Source organism: Phalacrocorax aristotelis, chromosome 1 (genome assembly GCF_949628215.1).
Source record: "Phalacrocorax aristotelis chromosome 1, bGulAri2.1, whole genome shotgun sequence".
In the NCBI taxonomy this organism is placed as follows: Eukaryota; Metazoa; Chordata; class Aves; order Suliformes; family Phalacrocoracidae; genus Phalacrocorax; species Phalacrocorax aristotelis.
In genome coordinates, this window is record NC_134276.1 from 194,805,818 (window position 1) to 194,828,564 (window position 22,747).

General features: G+C 35.9%; 1 protein-coding gene across 4 annotated transcripts in view; it reads right to left on the bottom strand.

Annotated features, from left to right (window-relative positions):
• POT1 (protection of telomeres 1) overlaps positions 1-22,747 on the bottom strand; it is an 80,835-nt gene that overhangs the window by 31,568 nt on the left and 26,520 nt on the right. For all 4 annotated transcript variants that reach the window (XM_075081211.1, XM_075081210.1, XM_075081214.1 and 1 more), the window contains 2 exons: positions 12,453-12,583; positions 972-1,262 (listed from right to left, as the gene is read on the bottom strand). In XM_075081211.1, the coding sequence (XP_074937312.1) occupies positions 972-1,262; positions 12,453-12,583 (422 nt within the window). The remainder of the gene's footprint in view (positions 1-971; positions 1,263-12,452; positions 12,584-22,747) is intronic.

Below are 22,747 nucleotides of genomic sequence, written 5' to 3' on the forward strand. Positions count from 1 at the left end.
AAATTTTACTGGGTCGTATTTGACATCTATTTCGCAAGGGATAATTAAATGGAAATATTTGGAACAGCTGCAAAGCATATTATAGGATGACACAAGGTTTGCTTCTGTGTAGTGCATGAATTGTTCTGCACAAGAAAAAAATCTTTGCTGCTTTAATGAAGGGATAATGCAGTGTGCTGTTTCTAAAAATATTGTAACAATACAGCTTAATACGGTAGAACCAATAAATAATTTTATGAAGTCATAAAATGGAAAATAACAGGCTGTTCATCACTCACATTTTAACAATCAACTTACACAAGAAAGAAAAAGAAATACAGAGGAGTTTCAGAATAACACCACACTGATACATCTGGAGCTAAACCCAGGAAAATTATGCAGACCTCCTTTTTATTTAGCTGATGTTAAGGATCACCCTTGGAAAGTACTCTCCTGTTGTGTGGCACTTTGCATTTTGTACTTTCAGTGAGCACTGATCCCCAAAGTGCTTATGTATAACTAAAAGAAGCTACCTAAAATCCATCAAGATATATAACATAAACCAATCTTTCATTTTCTAGAATGTGCTACTTACTGCATTAATTATATCCAGATCTAGAAAACTGAGCAATAATTGCTGCTAACTAAAAAACCAAGGTTAAAATTTAAAACTAACAATATTTTTCAAGTTCAAGAAATCTTGTGATATTTATCTAGAAATGTTTGTGAAATGATGATCCATCTTACAATGGGTCTTACAAAACCTCTCTAAAGAAATAAAACAGATGAACAACTTTAAAGATAACTGGGATTTCTGTGTTTTTTTTTTTTTTTTCATAGAAATAAAATGGTCAAGGATCATAAATTCGCCTAACTTTGAAATATTTATCTACATAACATTATTTAAATCAATAAATACGTCTGTTTTATTGAAAGTTGAAGCACATCTTACTAAATAAATCTTAAAAATTACTTTAAAAAAATAAATCTACCTTTAGAAGAAAAGAAGATCCATCCACTTTTGCTTTTCCTACTAGCTGGCAAGTGAGATCAAAGAACAGCATTGGCTGAACATCAGACAATTTTGCTGCTGGCCCAGAGATGGAAAGACTACTGGCTGCCCAAACTCGTAATTCTTCTACTGTTTTCTGTTCTTCATCCATGAAAGTGTACACTTTGCTAGAGGTTCGAGGAACTACTGGCGCACCTACAGTTCCATCAAATGTCAAAGATGCAAATCCCACACTGGTAATTCCCTGTATCTGACCATTGTATTCCTTGATCTGTAACAAAATATGAAGAAAAAAAAATGGCTGCACTTCACTGAGACATACATTCCGTGAAGAATGGACCATTGATCATTTTTGTTCCTGGTGCTAAGGAGAACGGAGTCAATATAAAAACAAAACAAAACAAAAAGTGACATTAACAAGAAAACTAAGTGAGTAAGTAGAAAATATAATCTAACACAAAAGTTTTAAACCGGCAGACTAATACCTACTTGTAAATATACAGCATCAGGGCAGAGTATTTTATTCACAAATCTCAAAATGTTTGTGTGGGGAACATACCAGGATTACTTTTACAATGGGGAAACTGAGGCATGGAAGAAATTAATTTTTAGGGGTCACACAGCACAGTGGTGGCAGAGCAAAGTTATTACGGATTCCTGTTTTCTGCTTCTCACAATAGCCCCATTTCCTGATATTATGGAACTGAAAAAGAAAATATCAGTTCCAGGGGCTATTTCTTTCTCTATAAAGCAAACAGTGACCAGCTTCCATCCCTTGAATTATGAATACAGCTTTCACAATTACTCTTATGTCTACTGCCCTGCACGCAGCAGGTCCGCTGTATCCTGTTGATTTAGCTACGTACCTGCTACCGTATAAAACACAGTGTTCAAAGTCTGAAGCACTCCTTCAAGGATGTAGTCTAGTCTTCTTGTTCCCTGCACTTATATATTTTCACATATATATATCAAGGCACTGCATGACTCGTTATCCAGAAATCTCAAACCAGCTGTTTTGACCCATCCCTGTTCAATTAAAATTTGCTTACCAAAAAAGCAAAAAGACTTTTGAATATAGCTTTTGTGAGACTATCTACTTTAGGATTCCCAATGCTCAATTTTCAAATGGTTGAAAATCTTACTGATTTAAAAGTGCAGAATCTGGGAGATGTGACAAAATTTCTAAACAGCAACATTTTTTACTGAAACATTGAGAATAATTTAGTCCTGAAATTTAAAAATTACACAAATCAAGTATTTCTTGGTAATTCATAAACAAAGCAGTTTAATCTTGGTGACAGGAAAGTCTTTAAACCCTGCTACTTTGATGTAATGCATAAATGCTTGAATGATCATCTCTAGGATAAACTTTTATTTACTTAAGCATTCTCCCTGACCAACGCAGCACATCATTTCATGACGTCATTCTTCTTCATTGGAACACGGAAAATCTTTAGTCTTTTAACCTTTAGGTTTAAATATTGAAAATACAAGAAAAAACAATGGACAAATCAGGAAAATACAGTTTCATAATCAATTCATGCCCATTACCCATGATCCGGAAGAAAAATACCACTGTAACACTGAGACATTATCGAATACAAATACACAGATTTACTTGAGTTGCTGCCACTATATTCCATAGCTTCTCAAAATAGGTAACATCCAGAGGGGAGGAAAACTTACTTTCATCACTTTTACTCATTCATCCACTACCAAAAGATACTTCAAGCACATTTTTAAGTATCTTGTCCGGCATGTCAAGTTTTTCTCGAAGTGTTTTAATTTCCAGTTTACCTACTTATTTCTTCACTAATTCTTTTGAATCATCAGGAAATTATCTTGACTTATTTCTTACTAAAAATTCTGTCCTAGACTTCTAGCCTATTTATGAGGGCTCTAAACCTTTCAGGAAACCAGTTCAAGAAACTACTTTGTCTCCCTGAGCTTCCACTAATATTTCACCATAGACTATTCTCCCTGTTTCCCAAATCCTTTGTCGTGCTTTGAGCATTCATGAGGCTGTGCTTGAACATATTGTGCTCCTGACATCTCCTAGCACCCTCGTTCAGTGGATTTGAAGTCAGCCTTAATGTAGGGAAAGGCAGTTATAAAATAACAAAAGAAATAAAGCATGTAAGAAGGGAAGCCTGAAGTGCTGTGATGAGAAAATTACCAATGATCTTGAAGCAAAATTGAATTTCCTTAGGTATAGGTATGTGGAGAAGCCACTGAGTGGTCTCAAAGGTAAACAGTATTCAACAACATTATTCAGTGAACAACAAAACAAACAAGAAAAGTAAATGTGGAAAGGGTTACAGAACAAAATATTTCATAGCTGGAAAATTACTTATGTCAGACCCACAGAACAGATGACTGTCAACAGAAATTCGCCATGATTGTCCTTTAAAAACAAATAATTGCTAAAGCTATGAGGAATCACTGGAGTGTAAAATGAACAAAATCCATGGGCAAATGTTGTTTCATTATGGCACTCTAAGGAGATCTCAGATCAAGTTAAGCAGTGATACTGTAAACTAGTTATGTTTTCCACACACAAACGATTTTGAAATTGAATTAAACTTAGGGAAAAGAGCTAATCTGAGACTTTTGTATATGATGACAATTCCCCCTCAGCAGATTTTCTGTCATTTCTAGATACCTTGGGGATTTTCTAAAAAATTGGGGCAGGGAGAACAGGGAAGGGGGGCAGATGGCGAGCACTTTAAAAATTCCCTGAAAATTTTAAATATTAAATAAATAACGGTTTCTAAACAAGGATGTCTTCTGAGACAAACAATGAGTAGATATAATGTGCTTGGCTTGTTCTAAGGAGGCAAGTAAATGCTTGTATATATTGTGGGAGTCTTTGGCATAGTTTTTATAAACTAAAAGGTGAAATGTCACCTCAACAAACTGCATGGACAATAAACTCTAGCAATTCATATGGGGTACAACTCTATCCTGAGTATGCTTATTGAAAAGAAGCTAATCTTGAAATATTTATGAATAGATTTGCAGCAACAAAAACCACCTGATTTTTTTTTTTTTTAAACTGAAGCTGATGTTATTCACCTCACTCAATGGAAGAGAAAAGTGCGAAAGTAAGTAGTGGATAAAGCTGGAATAATAGCATCTCCAAGGTAGTTTTCCATCAAAACTGATTGTTAAATTGCAGAAGCAAAAGGACTATTTATGAAACCACTGGAGTCACAGATCATCTTAGAATATTGAAAAAATGCCTTGTAAAACATATACATGTTCTAATACTGAGAAGGAAGATTTCCTAAAATTTAACTATTGATTTGTGGAAAGATCAGGAATTCAAGATAGCGTTTTGAAACATGAGTGCATTAAGCTTAAAACCTGATTATCATTTATACATATAAAATGATTTCAAGTTATGTTGTGGTTTTTTTTTTTTTACTTGAAATATTATATTGCCTGAAATGCACTGTCCAAACTTCTATTGCAATTTGAGTATACATTCAGCTGAAGACCTTATTGTAAGGTATCTTTTACCTAAGCAGAAGTCAAAAACTTATATCTGTGATTCATGGTTGACAAAAAAATAATGGATCAATGTTCACATGCTGCTACCCAGTCTTCCCTTAACTGCAGAAATGTAGTATATGTGAGATGCTAGTGAAAAGGAAAGAAAGAGTGCAAAATTTTCTACAGGGAATATATTCACAAGATTTGTAGTTACTGTGGTGAGCACTGTATTCCCCTCAGTTAAACGCATGTATATAAGCACATGCCACTCTGTGAGATAGGGTTCAGTTGACACAGAAGCAAGATACCTTATATGCAGATAAGAAGTGACAAAAAAAAAAATCCCCTCCTTCTCAAACACAGATTCTGATCACAAGCCTCCAGGAACAAAAAGCTTTATGAATATATAGAGAGGTTTATAAATGGCTGTACTGAAAAGGGATACTGTCCAAGTACTAGAAGGGTATGGCCCAACCACAGAACCACAGGAACTTTGGTTGGCAGGGACCTCAGGAGATCATGAAGTCCCACCTCTTCCTCAGGTCAGGGCTGTTGTCAGCACTGGGTCACAGGGCTTTGGCTAGTTGAGCCTTGAAAAATTCCAAGCATGGAGATTCCAGAACCTCCCCAGGTAACCTCTTTCAATAACATACGACTCTCTTAGTCCATAGCAATCCTTGGAAACACCCCCTTTGCCATACTAAGTCCTATCATCTCTAGATCCATAAGGCTACCCATCACTGATTACTAAATATTTTGATTGTATAGAATGTTTAAAAATATCTGTAGGAATGTGGGGGAAATACCTACCCATGGATTATATTTCAAGTGAAACCCCATCCAAATATCCCTTGCAATAGTACAAAAGAACACAATATACTAGGTGCCACACACTCTTCTAATTTGTTCTTATAAATGATGGCTACAAAAAGGGATTTCTTTCTAGAAGACGGATTAAAAATTTACCTTACGCTAGGGAATGGGGGTTCCAAGTCACAAAGGGATGCCCTTCAATTCTCCCCATTCACTCACCACCTTACACAAAGTTTTAGAGACAGATCACTGCACTTTAACTTGAAAAATGGTCTAAGATAGCTGAAGCAGATACTTGATGAAAAACACAAACAAATAAAACATAGGCTTTCTGTTGTGTCAAGGCAGAAAAATTTAGTTCACTTAGATGCCTCTTTAGCCTATTTCCTTGGATTCTTTCTTTTCTGGTTTTGGCTTCACAGGTAGCCAACACAGAATGGAATGGCATCTAGGGGTCACTGGTCCAAGATGGCATGTTTTTCAGACCTGTCTGAGCTGAACCACAGAGCTTTTAAAACTTGGAAACACCCTGTAAGTATTGCTTGCCATTTGAGCAGTGACAAGTTATAAACAAAAGTTGCTTTCTCCTGTTAAATGCTACTACCTTATCAGTGGTTCTGACACTTTAAACAAGAAACAAAGCAAAAGCAGGTTGAGGTGTCTTGTTAAGAAATTATGTTTATATGCCTCAAACCAGCTTAAAAAAAAAAATCCCAGAAGAATTGTCCTGGAGTCTTTTAGGGCTCAGCAATTTCATTCCTAAATGGCCTATTAAATGGGAGTCACTCCTTTGTGTTATGGACTTAGAGTAAAATCAAAGTCCTGGATTTATGATGATTTGTCCATCTCAGACTGTTGCCACTGAAGAATACAATACATTTTATGTCCAGCATCACCTACAAGGATATTAATAACTAATTCCCTTAATTTGTCCCTGCTCCACTGCTGCTGAAACTCTTGAGCTTTATTAGGATTTGCACAGGGCTTAGAAGAGGCTAAAAGTTAGAGTGAGACTTTTGGAGATGTTTCTCACTAGCCCTCTCCAGACTCAGCAACATGAGAACGACTTCAGTTCTACAATCTGGAAGCCTACATTTTTAAAACTGATCTGGAAACAGGAAATCTTGCTTTCCATTCTGAGTGGCATGCAGTGCACAAGGGTGGGATGGGATGGAAGGGTAAAAAAACCATTGTGAACACTGAAGACATACTTCCAAGCTAAAACATAGTTGCAGATCAAGCATTTGAATGATATACACAGCCCATAACAGAACGTGCAAACAGACAAATACTCCGATATCCCCAGAATACTGTGTTTTGTTAAAATTGTTACTAATTTAATAACTTATTGCTCAAAAACATGCTAGACAACATGAGCCTTAACAGATCCAGAGATTAATTTCTTTGTAAAATTTTTGATGATTGTCACTGATGTTGTTTATATGAAGAGTTTTCTTCAAAAAAATACCTGAATACATTTGGCACATTTCCTTATATTTTGTAAATGTTTTTCCAAGTTAAGTAAAGTAAATTGCAGTCTAAACAAGTTTGGAAGATATGGTATGCTGATTATATTTTCTTGTATTTTAGTAAGGTAATCCTAGTGTACATGTACATGTAATATAGCAGACAGGTAATAATGAAATAGAGAATCAATTTGAAGTAAGTTAGTAGATAATCTCTGTCCTGATATGAATGAAACCGTTTTGAACATGTTTAAGTATAACAACAGGAAAACTAAACTACAAAAACTATCTGCAGGCACCTTCCAAAAGAAAGTTAACAAGGCTAGTCTATGGAAGTAAAATGAATTTTTATGAAGACATGAAAAATACATCTCGATATTAAGATCATAAATTATAGCTTATCCTCCACTGTTCCTAAGAATTGTTGTCTGCAAAATAAGATTATCAGAAACGTCTGCAGCAATGGAATTGTACATCGTACATTTAATTTACCAGTTCACCTGAACATATTATAACTATTTTCTGGGAAAAATATTGTATGCAGAAAGTATGTATATTTAAACTAGTTGAAATAATCTCAGTTTTGATAATAATTTAGAAAAACTAGCAGGCACTGTGCTACTGCTTTAGAAGTATTCCTCAGAGAAAGTGGCACAGTATATTTGAGAAAATTATAGTAAAGTAAAAAATGACCATTTTGGAATATTTCCTACATATTTAAGACATGATCAGGAAACTTGACCAAAAGTACTTAGTTGAAAATTTCAGAAAACAAACATGCAAAATTCTACGACTTCGAATTACGAAAAAACTCTATCACTGCCTACAGTCAATATTTCCTGAAATTATTTACTATAGGACAAATACTTGTTTTTAATTTAAATTCCATCAGAACTTCAAAGTGAGTACATGCCTTACATAATTTCTGAAGGGAAGCCAAAAGCAATGTAGTACTGATATTTATGAGAAAAACTTTGGTTTCTCTGTGTTAAAAATAATCTCATACTTGTTTGCTAAGAAAACTGTAATTACTTCCACTCTTCAGAGCAAGAATTTGAAAACAGGATTGCAGTGCTGCGGGCAACATGTTCTTTGACATCTTTTTTAGCAAAAAGTCTCAAACCTAACTTTGGCCTAGTTTATATATTTGGACCACATTTACTCAGAGGATGCTAAGAGTCTGGCAGCTAAATTCTGCCAAAGTTTAATGTTCGCTCAATATGTTATCTAAGCTCCAGACTTTTCCCCCTCATCCTTAACAACATGACAGCTATGGCCAGAGCTGCCTAGGAATAAGAAGTGAGCAGATACTTCTCCCGTCTTTCTTTCAGTGCCTTCCATAGTGCATCGAGCAGAAAGAAAGATAAGGAATCAACTTTCATGGGACAAATTGTATGAAACTAAAGCAGGGAATACACAGAGAAAAGGAAACCACTAGCAAAATGCAGAAGTAAGACTGCTCCAAGAAATAATGGCAGACTGGTTTAAAGATCAGAGTAGGTAACCTAGTGGAACAAATGCTATGTTAAGTATTACTAGGTTAAGGAGAGTCATTCACAAGAAGAGAGATGGGACAGAACTAGTAAGGATAACAAAAAAGGGAGTGTGATTGTTCCGTCTATGTTTTTATGAAGCCATGCTTTATACTCTTGATATTCATATTCCCAGTCCTCTGTGGACAGGCAAACAGCTTAGAAAATCACTAGCAAAATATACATCTTATCAACTGACTGACCTACAGATGGAATAACCATCTCTATCATGGCTATAAAGTACTTTTGCTCAAAGCAGCAATGCATTTATATTGTAAATCTAAAGAGTTTGAACCAGATGGATACGCAACTGATAGCATGCAAGGAATTTGTTTTTTTGTTCCTGTTTTTCTCCATTTTGTGATTATAAATATCTAGGATGCCACATCTAACCACAAAGCTAAAACACTAGAATTATAAACCATAATTATTCCAAAGTTAGATGACACAGTTACTGCTTTCTGTGCAAATACAGTTCAGCTCATGGTGCATTTATATTACGATACCCCAATTCCATTACCCTATTTTTCTACAGGACATTTTCCTATTCACTGCATGACTTGAGAAGTGCAGTGGTGATGAATTAGTGCTGTGTTACATAGAAGCTGTCAACTTTAAGACTCCTACTACATTTGTTACAGCAACTGGAGCCTATGTACAGAAGTTGTTAAGGCACAAAAGTAACAGCGCAGAATAGTATCAAGAATACTATGACAAAAAGCTAGGGAATTAAGACTTTGTAATTGCATTATGCTGAGGAAGTCATATAAGTAAGGTTTATAATAAGCAATCACTCCTTTGGTCTTCATTCTCCAAGCGTCCCACATGCATCACGCAGCTCTATAATGCTGTGTAGTTGGACAAAGAGACCCACCAAACCAGATCCTAGACAGTGGCTGTACCAGACAACTAGAGAATGCTGAACAAGATGAACACCTAAATAAGAATGCGCTTCACTTTTCTCCAATTCTCAAACATTAAAATGGAAATCAAATACCAATTCACTTCACTGGAAGTGAGGAAATAGATTCTTGTTTGTGAATCACTCAGAGGTAATAAGGAATACTAGAGAAAAGCCAGTGAGGGAATTAACAATTCTATCATCATGGCAGAGTTTGAATAATACAAGAAAGGCAGAATACACACCAAAACTCCCAAGTCAAGTGAGGATAAAATACTGCAGTATTGGTCAGTACCAGCAGGTTGCCTCTTCCCTCTCATTAACAATTTAAACATTAGGCATTAAGATAACCTAAGATATTAAGAGCATCCACATTGAACCATAAAAAAAAGTTCCAAGAAAATTCCACTTGAGATAACTCCTTCTTTGCCATGAAGATAGAGGAAAGCTAGACAATTAGATCACAGGCTTAGCTTTTATACTGGGGGGTAGGGGGATCCTCCCCACTGCCATCTCTGCAGAGCACTGACTGTGGTTGAAGGCCCAAATAAAGTACAGCAAATCACTAAGTACTTATGATGATTTCTCATGAATCACAGAAGTAATAAAAATGCACTTCAAGAAATATTAACAGAAATGTGAAACTGGGTAGTCTTTCAGTTCTGCTACAAAGACACCTAAAATTTGCATTCTCTGCAACAAATACTGAGCAAATAAAATTATTCCCTACCCAGAGTAATCCCAATAAATCCTTTCCATTAAGTTTTTATTAGCTCTGAACTATCAGACCTTACCAACACCTGTATTACTATGAAGAGAAGTTATTCATCAGCAGCTGAGACTGTAGCTGGGAGCAGTCATTTTTAAAATGTGTTTGCTATCAGCGTCAACTTCTTGGAAGTCTCTTAAAAGCATATCTGGGACAGGGAAACCTGAATCCACACCGGTAAGGACTATGTATATCTGTCCTCATTGGTAAGCGCAGCTCTGACAGACTATGGCCTCTGTTACTCACAACTGCTTTCCATTCAGCAAAAGAGAAGGTGATAAGGCCTGAAGACAAAAGGAGAAGAGACTGAAGGAGGAACTGCAGAAGTGTAATTAAAACTCTAATTAGAGTTGATTTTTTTTTTAATTGAAAACTGTTGCACAGCAATCACACATACTATGCTGGTTGTAGGTGAATGAGAGGAAGAGGTCACCCCCCCAGTTCATTCCCAGAAGTTGACACCAGGCTTCTATGTCAGATTTTTACCTGCTCAGATCAGATATGAAAACTTCCAAAGAAACTATTAGCCTGGGGTAGTCGAAACATTCCCATCCAGAAAAGACACCTTAGTGTCTCTAGATCATTCTAACTTAGAAAGTAATCAAACAAGCTGTCAGCTTATGCATCTGAGGAGATATGGACTGTGAGCAGCTGGAGGTCAGCTACAGCTGGAAACCACTTAAAACAGCTCACCTGTGATGAAAAAAAATAGTGTATGTGGGGAGGGAATTAACAGTCCCGATCTTTAAATACTGAAACATCACCTTGGACAATGAAGTGTCAATTGATAAGGATTTTAAAATGATCTCAAAAATTTGATGCCAAGTCAGAAGAATGGTGAGGTTCCTTACATGTGCTGTATCAATGCTTCCTTAGTAAATTTATATTAAAGATAGAGGGGCTGAGACACAATTATGTTTGAATAAAAGAGGATGCATACACCTTCCCTGACAGTGGTCTTGTTTTTTTTTTAATCTGTACTTCCACATCTCAAAAAACCCCAAAATTCCAATATTAACCTACCTCAGACGTGCAACTTTTCAACTCTTATTTTTATCAGGCTTCTTTCTACCTTCTCCTTTTTCACACATATATTAGAAAATATGTATTTTGATTTCAGAAGCAATAAACATGTTTCTACCTCCACTGAATTTCAGAAATGAGTATGTCTGTGTGATACTCACTCTGCTGGATTCAGAGAATATGTAAAATTTAGCTTAAGACTTTTCCATCTGATGTCAAATCAATGAACTTCTAAGATTAACAACGTATCTCAGGTACTGATTAGCAAACACAAGCTTCAAAATCTAAATATAGTTTCATTCCACTCTAATTATACATAAAGATGACTTTAAGGAAGCTTTACACTAAGTTAGAATAGGTTAGCTAATTTCTCTCTCAACTGTAAATATTTATAACATATGTGAATAACTGAAGACTTTTTCTGAATCTTAACAAGTTCTTTCTTAATAACAGCAGAGGTACAAACCTCAATTACTGCATAACGCTTACCACTTTTTACATTCCTTGTCAAGGGTTTAACTTTGTTATCCTGCTACAGCATATCAAAATGTACATGCTTAGTACTACTGATCTTTATCCTTTTCATTATCCTTTTCTACAAGCCTAACTTTCCTAGACCTCTCAAGCATGTTCAAATATGCAAATTGTTATTTCAGCTGGCCTCTTTCAGGACATTTACTCATTTCTGCTATAATTATTTTAAGCAAAAGTAAAATATATAATTATGTATGGTTATCCTGCAAATTAATATGTAACATAATAAAATCGTGTCTTTGGTACTATTCTGCACCTCTTAAAGTATGGTCCAGCATTTCAATCCTTCCCTTCAGTCTCTGCAGTGTGGTTCCTCTTCCCTACAGAGTTGCAGCAGGCATAAGAAAAACTTCCAGCACAAGCAGTACCAAAGCTATAAACACTCTTTCCTTCATAGCCTTTGATACAGATAAATACAGGGTAAGGCAGGAAAACCTCACAGTAGCAGCTAGATCATATTGCACACCAACAACCCCATATCTATCATATTACCTTGATTAACTCTCTAGCTGATCTAAACTGATCCACAACAGAAGCTCTAAAGTAATCGCTTAATTCTATTTGTTTGAAGAGGAATAAATTGTGCATATTTATGTCAGCTACATTCTGTTCATCTAGAAGTATTACCACGTGATTTCTGTCAACTAGGTTAACAAATATGAAAAGAAGCAAAAAAGCTGTTCTGGAGTTGTCATAACTACATCTAACACTTTTTTGAAGAGGTATCAGCTTAGTGCTCCATTGTTTAAAAAATTTGATAGTTTATTTCTGGTTTTGGTCCATACCATAACCATATCTGGTTTTTTAATCAACTGCTTTGTCCAATGTCTCCACATGTTCATTTTAGTACATGAAGAATTAAATTATTCCTACAGTCCTCTCACTGCAAAAAAGCAAGCACATAAACCCCCCACATCTTAGGACATACCTTTATTCTATGAAATCGAACAATATCTCCAACTTTGTAAATTTTTGGTAGGGAATCTGGATTTCCATTAAAAAGAGTGCACGTTAACTTCACATTTGATGGGTCCACAAGTGTTACAACTGAGCAATAATCTGTAAAATATAAGTGAATGAATGAATAATAGGCATTATAGAGTTATTAATACACAGATATTAAACTTGGGATGAACAACTGTATGGATCATTTTTTTCTGCTATGATCTGCGTAACTCTTTCAAAGCCAATTTAGTAGCATAACAACTGATGTGTGGCCCATCTTGCCGATAATTAACCCAAATAAATGAAAATGAAATGGGTGATTAAGCACAGGTCTGTGAGCCAGGAACACACAAAACTTTTTCTTCCATCTGCAACAGGCATATTATTTTTTCAGCTTTCAACTACTTCCTCTATAAAATGGATAGCATATATACACTCTTGTACAATCCTTCTCTAAGATTTATTTTTGCACCGTCTTCTGAAGAGGTAATGAGTTCTACAGGTTCTAAAAGCAAATTAAAGCATAAATTACTTATCTTTCACTTCAAAAAAAATATGCAAGATATATACTGCAAGGATACAGTCACACAGTGGTAGTTAGAAAGTGTAGTACAAATCTGAAATGGGCCCTTTTGAAGTTAAACTTCATTAACAGAATTTCACTTCTGTTAATGACCTAAAAAGTAAACTCAAAACAAGATACAAATATGACAGTGCAAAACAGCCCAAAACAGAGCAGTATTTGCAGATGACATAAATGAAACCTGTATTTTCCATTTCAGCTTACAGAAGCATGTGTGCTCATGTATCTTACAAATGTAAAATAGAGTGAGGGTACACTTGCTCTCTCACAGCTGGTTAACCTGCCTGAGAACTTTTCAAATATCCAGTATCAACTGGGCTGTATATTTAGAACCTCAAACATCTGCACATCTTGTCCTAGTTGCTTTTAATCAACAAGACAGAGGGCTTTTGTTTAGGATGCTTATTATGCTAGCATTTACTGAAACTTACAGTTCAGGGCTGAATTACAACTTTTTGAGCACATCAGTAGAGCAAGGACATCATAACCCATTATTTTTACCTTGATGACAACCCTGATGCATTTACATACACAAAATTCTGGCTTTTAGAAAGAGTGAGATCCTCAAGCAAAAGAGTACAATTTTTAGGCATTAAATTAAGAGTACTCAATGATTTATAATTTAAAATTTCTGAGTTTGATCTCTTGCAATGAACTCTCTTTGCTTTTCCATTTCAGCATATCATTCTTAAATGTCAGAATGAGAAAGCACAAAACTAGTATCAGCAAGAGTGGTGAAAATTTTTAAATAAAATAATTTTGTACTTTTCTACACTGGTATAATACTGATTTACTATCTCTGAGTATTTTTCTGTACTCTGAAAAGAGTGGATATATCCAAATTGTTTGCAGCACATGTAGTACTTTCAGACTGGAATCATGAATGAAATGATTCTGCTATTATTCATTCTGACTAAAAAAATATAACTAACTAGATCTGAATTACCCAAAATGCTTGGGCAACCCTCCAATTTTCTAATGCCTTCTACGTTAACTGGCATTTTGGCTTTCACAATGCTATTTTAAGAATATAAGTTTTCACTTTAAAACTTAGTTTATTCACACTGCTGACCTGCATATAAAATGCAGACATACCATCCAGAAGCAGGAACAGTTCCTCTATGTACAGAACCCATTTATTCCTACTATAAGCTTACTACTGTGGACCCCATTTAAACTAAAAGCTCTTTGTCAACTTTTATGTTGCATTTTGGTTACAGCCCACAACAGAATCTCGACACTGTAAAAAGAAAGTAGTTGTAACTCTTAGAAACAGACTTGCATGAAGACTTACATCCATTCTCTTGAGATACCAACAATAGGAATACTATTCAAGATACAAAACTTCCTAAACAAAGTAACACACAAAGACATGATCATAATTCAGCAGGCATCGAGTTAATAGTAAAGAAGCAAAATTAACCAGCAATAAATAAACCTGTTTATGAATTCTATTGCTTATATTCAAACAAACTACAGGAACTGACTATATAAAACTGCAGTTTGAAACAAATGACCAGAAGCTTCTTGTTTCACAGTGTGAGCTTTCTTAACTTCTGCAATGGTGAAATTAAACACCGGAAGACTGTAAATGAAGTTCAAGGTCGAAGCGACTGTGGCTTGTGGATAAGGCCACGGCACAGCAGATACACCCACAAAAAAACCTGAGGCCCATGGAGGAACCCACACTGGAGCAGAGGACGCCACTCAGAAGGAAGGTACCGGGGGGCGGTGGGGATAGCGGTGGGGAACTAAAGAACAAGTAGCAGCAGAAAGAAAGTGGTAGGTACTAACCCTAGTCTCTGCGCCCCACTAAGAGAGACAGTATAACCTGCAACGATAACAAGGGGAATGGAGACGAGGAAAGGGGAAGGAGAGGTGTCTGGAGCGAGGCTGAGCTTGGCAAAGGTGGAGAAAAGGTGTTTTCCCTAAGTGTTTAAATGTTTCTCTTCTTTGTTTCTCAATACCTGAATCAGTTATTAAATGTTTATGTTAACTGGCAATGAATTAAATTCCCCAAGTCAAATCTGTTTTGCCCATGACAGACACCTTTTCAACTCTCAAAAATAAAATCCCAAACAAAAAAGCAAGAATTCCAAACAAATCAAAAACACCAACTTCCCTTAGCTATAATTCTATGATGTAGTTAGTATAATAACACTAAACCAGAAAGTACATATCTGGGAACTGAAGAAAGGTGTCATAGCGCTAAAACAAAGTAAATAAAATCTCCATAATTCATTTTATAAAGATACAGACACATAAATTGTTGCTAGAGCACTTTGAAAGAATATTATCAGTCTACTAAAACTGACAGATTTGCCTTAAATAAAAGCCACAGGAAGGCAGTCAAAAGACGACAATTGTCGTATGTAAACTCTGAACAGATTCCCCAACCATGAGACATACGTTAGACTGGATTAAAATACATGCTTGTACGTGCACCGCCTATGCCTTCAAAAGAACTATTCTGCTTTTGCCAGCAAATACACCTTTAAATTCTACTATCATTTAATTGTAAAAGTTTAAATTCCCTCATGTTTTGAGTGACTGAAGTGTTGAAAAAAGAAATCCAGTAAAGTTTTACTAAGAAAAATAAAACTACTTTTCCTACAGATATAAACCACTATAGTATTTCTATAAAACCACTACTCTTCTTCCTCCCCGAGAGTTTTACACAGACTCAATAATGATAAATTCTCATCTACTGCACTCAGAAATTGCTAAGCATCATTCTTTTGCACACTCCCACCGAAGGCGCAAGGTCAGGTGCCATGTAGCACCTATTCTGACATTCTGTGCTAGGATAAGCAGACATGAATAAAGTCTAGACAGTGGCTGACAAAACTGCAAGTATTTACCGCTGTAATCTGAAGACGGATTGTTCTCTTTCTTTGGGTGTGAATTCTACAGGTTAACTTAACAGGTCAGCTGCAAAGCGATATAAGCAAAATGAGGATACAGGATAACATGTTACAGTGCATTGATATAATCCAACATAGGAATCAAGAGTGAAATAATAAAACCACTCCACATTAAAATAGTTGTTATCCTTTGATGCTGTGATTACATACGCTAGTCAGCTTCATACATGTGCTGCCTATTTAAGGGGGAAAAAAGTTCACACACTCCCTCCATTTTCTGTGCAGTTAGCATACTCAAAAGACTAATAATCATCCTACTCAAAGTAGTATAAAATATTATACTTGCCTTATGTTGTCAGGGGACACCTTCTATATAATATAGGTTCTCCGTCTCTGTGATTTCAGACTTCCATTCTAAACTATCACCTCAAAACATCACTTCTACAATAAACCTAGTTACAATAGAGCTCTTCAAGAACAAGGCATGAAGACTGATTTTTCTTTTAAAGAAATCCTGATCCAGCAAGTCCTCTTTGAAGGTTAAAAATAAAAAGCCACTTGTCTTTCCTTCCCCAGCTGGAATGTGAAAATTGCTTTCTCCTTTCCATAGCAGCATTACAGGTCAGTGGTTGAATTCACTTTTCTGCACAAATAATGAGTCAAACTCTAAATAGAATTACTGAATTTAAACAATGTCCCAGTGTTATAGGAAATGATATAACAAATACCATTGCTCCAGCTTTTGATTTTCCACAGTATACTTGCCAATGAAGTAAAATCCCCCAGTTACCATGCTGAATTTTTTTAAAAAATGACAGTTTACATATTGGAGTCAATTTTCCTTTACTAGATAACTTTACTCCACTGATTAACTTCTCTTAAAGAAGGGAAATTTTAAAACTGGTAATTTTTCCTTGTAATAATATGGTTTAGAATTATGACCCAATGGATGCACAGTTCAGCAAATTTATATACTATAAAAGAAAGTTTATACTTTCATATTAGACTGTCTCAGTAGAAGCATTGGTTTTAGGTTAAGACTACACAGAACTCCAAACTGCACCTATAGGATTTTTTAATATACTTAATTATTATGAAGAGGTATTCCCACTCAGGCACAACATCATGCGAGGGACAACCAGCAATGGGCAGCTATCTGCAAGGACACTTGTAACATCACAGAATTGGTGTTTACAAAAACAAGGAGAGAGAAGTGACGTTTGGTTTAAATGGAAGTACAGAGTGATGCATCTGTCTTACATGCTTCTTGTATCTTTTCAGACTAGTCCTCACTGTTCTTTAAAAAGACAATTACTTTAACTTGTTACTTAGGTTTTTATTAAATCTCTTTACAAAAAATGCCACAACTATTTGGTGAAGCAGCTTTAGAAAAGCAATTTATGCAACAAAAGTAGTTTATTATTGCAAGGACTAAAAGTCAATAAAATTCCAAGGCAAGATCAGTAGAAGGTTTCATTAACTACATGGAGGACGCTGATCTCCGTGCTTCTAGGTCCTGACTTTAACTAGTTTGAAATATTAATGTTTTGTAGCTCTGTAACAGTCACTGAAAAGCTACTTTCCTCCACTGTGACTATGGTTTACGTTCATTCTTCAGGTTTTAGCTTTCTTTTTATAAGTGCCGTAGCATTTCCACTCTTTTTATAGACTGCTATGTCAGTCACTAGCATGCTCAGGAAGTCAGCGTCTCTCCAAGGTGTACAGATATGTAAAAAACCCCGACAAAAACCCCCAAAACCCACAGCTTCACTTACAAATTTATTTTTCAGTCATCATAAGAAAACCAGAATTACTGCAAAAGCTTTCCAAATTAGTTATTACTGATGTAGGAAGGCATTTAGCACTTACTGATTAAACATTTATTTTAGTTTTACTGAGGACTTCAGATGTTCCTATCAAATATGCTTGTATAAATTTTTAAGGTCTAATCGATCTAATTAGGAGTCCCCTTTTGGGCAATCGTATATGTATTCCTGACTAACATTAAATTGAAAACCCACTATCCTGAATCAGTAACTTCCCCCTGAAAAGAGATTAAAATGTTTTTGGCAACGTTGTTGGCAATAAGGGACTCTGATTAGAGATTGCCTTCTGTTTCTTATATTTCAGTACACACATTATTGTAGCAAATTATTCTCTCTCCAAAACTACACCAAACATTAATACTGTTTTCAAGAATTACTGAGGCCATTCAATGCACAAGTGTCTTTTTACTAAAAGCAAGCAGCTGAACCAGCTAACGTACCAAATATGTTCAACATAGCACAGGAAGAAAAATAATACAGATGTACACACACTCCTATGTGTGTGTATATATAAGTACGTACAAACACAGATATTGCAGAAGCCCCCCCAAAAAATCTCAAACTGAGGATGTTTTACTACAGCTTGTTGTTCCTAACACAGCAATACGCTTAAGAGATACAAACATTCAGTAACTACCAGAAGCATCTGGCTAAACAGATGCTTCAATGCTGTCATTTGTAAATTGTAGATCAAAGTAACTGTCGAGATTTCTTTCTATTAACTAGTTATTCAACTGTTTAATTTCCTTTTTAAATTTTTTAAACTTTTCTTTATTCTCACTATTAGAGAATAGGAAACAGTGATTCTTAGAAAAAGAAACACATACAAACCACTGTGAACAGAAGGGAAAAGGACTTCGCTCTCATCTTTATGCTCCAGAAATTAAATCACTATCTCTATCTCTGCAACAGTTTTTATTCTGTTCTGCAAAATTTAAATACGTCCCCAGTATTTTGATTTAGAGAAAACAAAACGGAACACAATAAAGAACAAAACCAATGCAGATTTAACTCTGAGTCTACTTCCTCACAAATAGACCATCAGACACCACAACAGTCTGTGACTGGTTTGTTTTGCACTCTGAAGTTGGTTTGCTATTACTTACTAAAAGTTGACTATTTTCATTAAAGTTGCCAAGATGCTCTAGTTTGAAGTAATTTTTTTAAGCTACATATTTTTAAACAAATTCTGGGCTAAGAATGTTGATGAACTTGGCTCAAGATCAAATAAAAATTGAAAATAAAAATAAAACTTAGGTCTTCAAAATACCTTTAAGAATCTGATTTATGGTTCTTAAGAACCGCTGACCTGGAGCTTTTCAAGGTTTTCAGAAGTGTACTTTCTGAAAATGCTATCCTTTATTAATTTTGATTCTAAGAAATATTTAATAAAAATAAAATAGTTACCGTCCACATGGATGTCTAGAAAGGCTAAAATGAGATTTTAATTCAACATGTGACATATGAATATACTGCATATATCTAAGAGAACAAGCTAGGTGGAGGTTTCCCCAGGAAAACAGAACATTACTCATATGACATTGTTAACCAGCAGCAAGGATCCTTCTTGCCATAATTTTTCCTTGCATTATGGAAAACACTAATATCTGCAGGGGAAAAAAAAAAAAAAGATAAAGAGTTGGGGAAGCAGTAGTGACACATTGTAATGTCCCAAAAATGTCATGGTCAAGCACATAATCTCTGTAATTGGACACTACAAAGACAGAGGCTCTTTTTCTTTTATATTTACTGTTTTTACTCAGGCTGAATACTTGAGATGTCCTTGGGCTTAAGGAAGGGGAGAGAGGAGAGAATTATCTTTGTTAAAAAATGTAAAACATCTAAAGACTCTCAAACTGTTCAGGAAGGAAGGTTAGAATATAATTTTGAACACCTCCAACAGACCATCCAGCACCAGCAGACAGTAACCCATCTGCCTGTTGTACCAAGCAGGACCTGAAGTACTTCCTTGGACAGTTTTCAGATAAAATTTTCATGTAGAGACATTCCAAACTACACGCCCTGAGCTAAAGCACGCTCAGCTAAAACAACTTTCACTGGAATAAATAATAATTTATCATCATACTGAAAACTCATTTCATTCATCAGTATTTTAACATTTGTCTAATGCAATAATGGTAATAAAACTGATTAACATTTAATTACAGACTATATAAACTGACAAGGCTAAATTAGGTACCACTTGCTTTCAGTGGGAACACAGTGCAAAGCATCAGCCTTAAGCTTTAATACATGTAAGGAGCAATATCTCTCATCTAGGGGCATACCTATATAGTAAATAAAGACCCATATGGATTAAGTACAGTGGTTCAACTGCCCATACTTCCAGCAGGTACCAGATTAAAACTATATGATTCTATTAACACAGTGTCAGAAAGAGAATGTAATAGTGCAGGATTGTGCCACATCTAAAGCGATTAAAGACTTTTCTGACAAGAGCCGTTTCATGCCCTGGCAATTCAGAGCAACCACTGAGCATTTTACACCCTCTCAAGCAGACGTAACTCTGGATTGTGTAAAAAAGACCCCAAAATCAACACTGAAATATTTAACTAAGTAGTGAATATTTTTACACTAAACCCCAAATCAATTAAAACTGTTTAAGAGATTTTCATGATAAAGTAGCCAGTGAATCAGAACTACCTTCATAAATACCTTCAAATTGTGTCTCTGATATCCACTGATATTGTTGTGTTGGGTTTTTTTTATATTACCAAGTGAAAATATACAGGGAAGATATATTAGGAAGTTATTGATGACATCCAGGCAAGGACTAGTTGTTAAGTAAATAATAATTTTCCCTATTAAATTTCTACTATTTATGAAACTGAAGTGATTAACTTGTCAAATAACTCAGTTGCAAAAAAGTGTCCTAGTTGTTTCAGAGATATATTACCTTGAAATTTAACTTTGTTGTTTTTACATAACTGGAACGAAAAGCTGTCTTAATAATTTCCAGCAATCAGTGCTTGTCTAAGTAAGATGTTCAAAGTCCTCAGGTCCCCAAAGTCTTGTTAATGAAGCTGGACAAATGACAAATCTAGGCCACATGACCCTTCAAGAACTGCCCTTCCATGATTTACTCAAAGAGTAAAGCAGCACTTTCTACATTTCATTTTATTCTTACCCTTTTTGTTCCCAGCAATGTGAAAGAAGGAAACAAAACCTTTCAAAGATCTGTGGGGTTTGTTTTGTTTCTTTGCTTTTAAGCCTGAGTTTTAAATCTACAATATTTTTCAAGAGGAAAGTACCTTCCCATTCACCACCAGCAATATTCTGTATTATTATAGATACAGCTTATCTTTTCAGTTCTTTATAAATACAGCTAAGAAATCTATTATAACTGCACCTGGACTCAGTAAGAGACCAACTTTTCAAGTAAATATATATATATGCATTCTATATATCTATATAGTATGTAGGTATAGTAAGACTGATGGCATTTGAACAGGTCTAACATAAGCAAGCAATCACCAGACACAACCACAAAATGAAGATTTGGAGAAGCTCACTACAGTGACAGAGAGATGCTGTTCGGCAGCCTGTGCAGGAAAGACCAAATAAAGTAAATCAATATTGAGATAATTTATAAGTCTTTTATATTAAAATCAAAATACTGTTCTCTGTTGTGTACAGGTCTAGACTATACTTGTACCTTTACAATTAAGTCTTTTACAGATTTTAGTTGCATGTCAAGCAGGAAAGAATATCAGTGATGAGATCTTCACCCAAAGGAAGAGTTTTGTAAATTTTTTTAGTCCTTCCATTTGAGAAGCATAAAGACTATGTGTTATTATTGTTCTTTTTAAGCTAAAGAGATTTTTATCTTCAAAGGAAACTTGTTTCTCAAGATCCCTTCTCCAGATTTGTACTCATTTTGTTATAGCTCAAAGAACAGGAAAGTCTGGAAAACCTGGAGAGTCTCAGCATACGTACTGGGTTGACCTTGGCTGGCTGCCAGGCACCCACCCAGCCACTCTCTCACTCCCCCTCCTCAGCAGGACAGATAATAAAATAGCATGAAAAAGCTCATGGGCTGAGATAAAGACAGGGAAATCAAAAGTTACCATCACAGGCAAAACAGACTCAACTTGGGGAAGATTAACTTGATTTATTGCCAATTAAAATAGGGTATGATGGTGAGAAACAAAGAATAAAACACCTTTTGCCCCCACTCCTTCTTCCTCAGGCTGAACTTCAACTTCATTCCCAACATGTCTACCTCTTCTCTTCTTCCCTCGAGCAGTGCAGGGAGGGATGGGGATGAGGGATTGTGATCAATCCGTAACAGCTCCTTTTCTCTCTTGCCCCTTCCTTCTCACACATTTTTCCTGCCCCAGCGTAGGTCCTTCCACAGGCTGCAGTCCTCTGGGATAACCCTGCTCAAACATGAGTCCTCCATGGGTTGCAGTGTAGATCAGTCTGCTCATTGTCTGTCTCAACGTGTCTCTTCCACAGGCTACAGGGAAATCTCTGCTCCAGCACCTGGAGCACGTCCTCCCCTCTGGCTTCTCTGACCTTCATGTCACAGGGCTTTCTCACACTCTTTTTCCTCACTCCTCCCTGCCATGCAGCATTTTGCCCTTTCTTAACTTTGTTTTCCCAGAGGCGCTGCCATCGTGGCTATGGGGCTCAGCTGTGCCCTGGGGTCAATGGGTTGGAACTGGCCGTGTCTGGCACGGGCAGCCCTGGCCCCTCCTCACAGAGGTCACCCCCCCACCCCCCTGCCAGTGCCTGGGCACCTCAATCCAGCATAGCTTGCTTTCCCATTTTCGATTCTTCTTCACACCTGGCAGCCCCAAATCCTTCTCCTTAAGACTCCAGCAACCTAACACCACGCATTCACTACTATCTGGGAATCAACCTCTGACCTTTGAAGAGCTCCTTCTAGAGTCTTTCTTTGAATTAATAGTTTTTGAATATTAAGTATTATTTAACTGTAGCTAATTCACAAAACAGTTCCATAAGATTTCAGCTCTAGGGG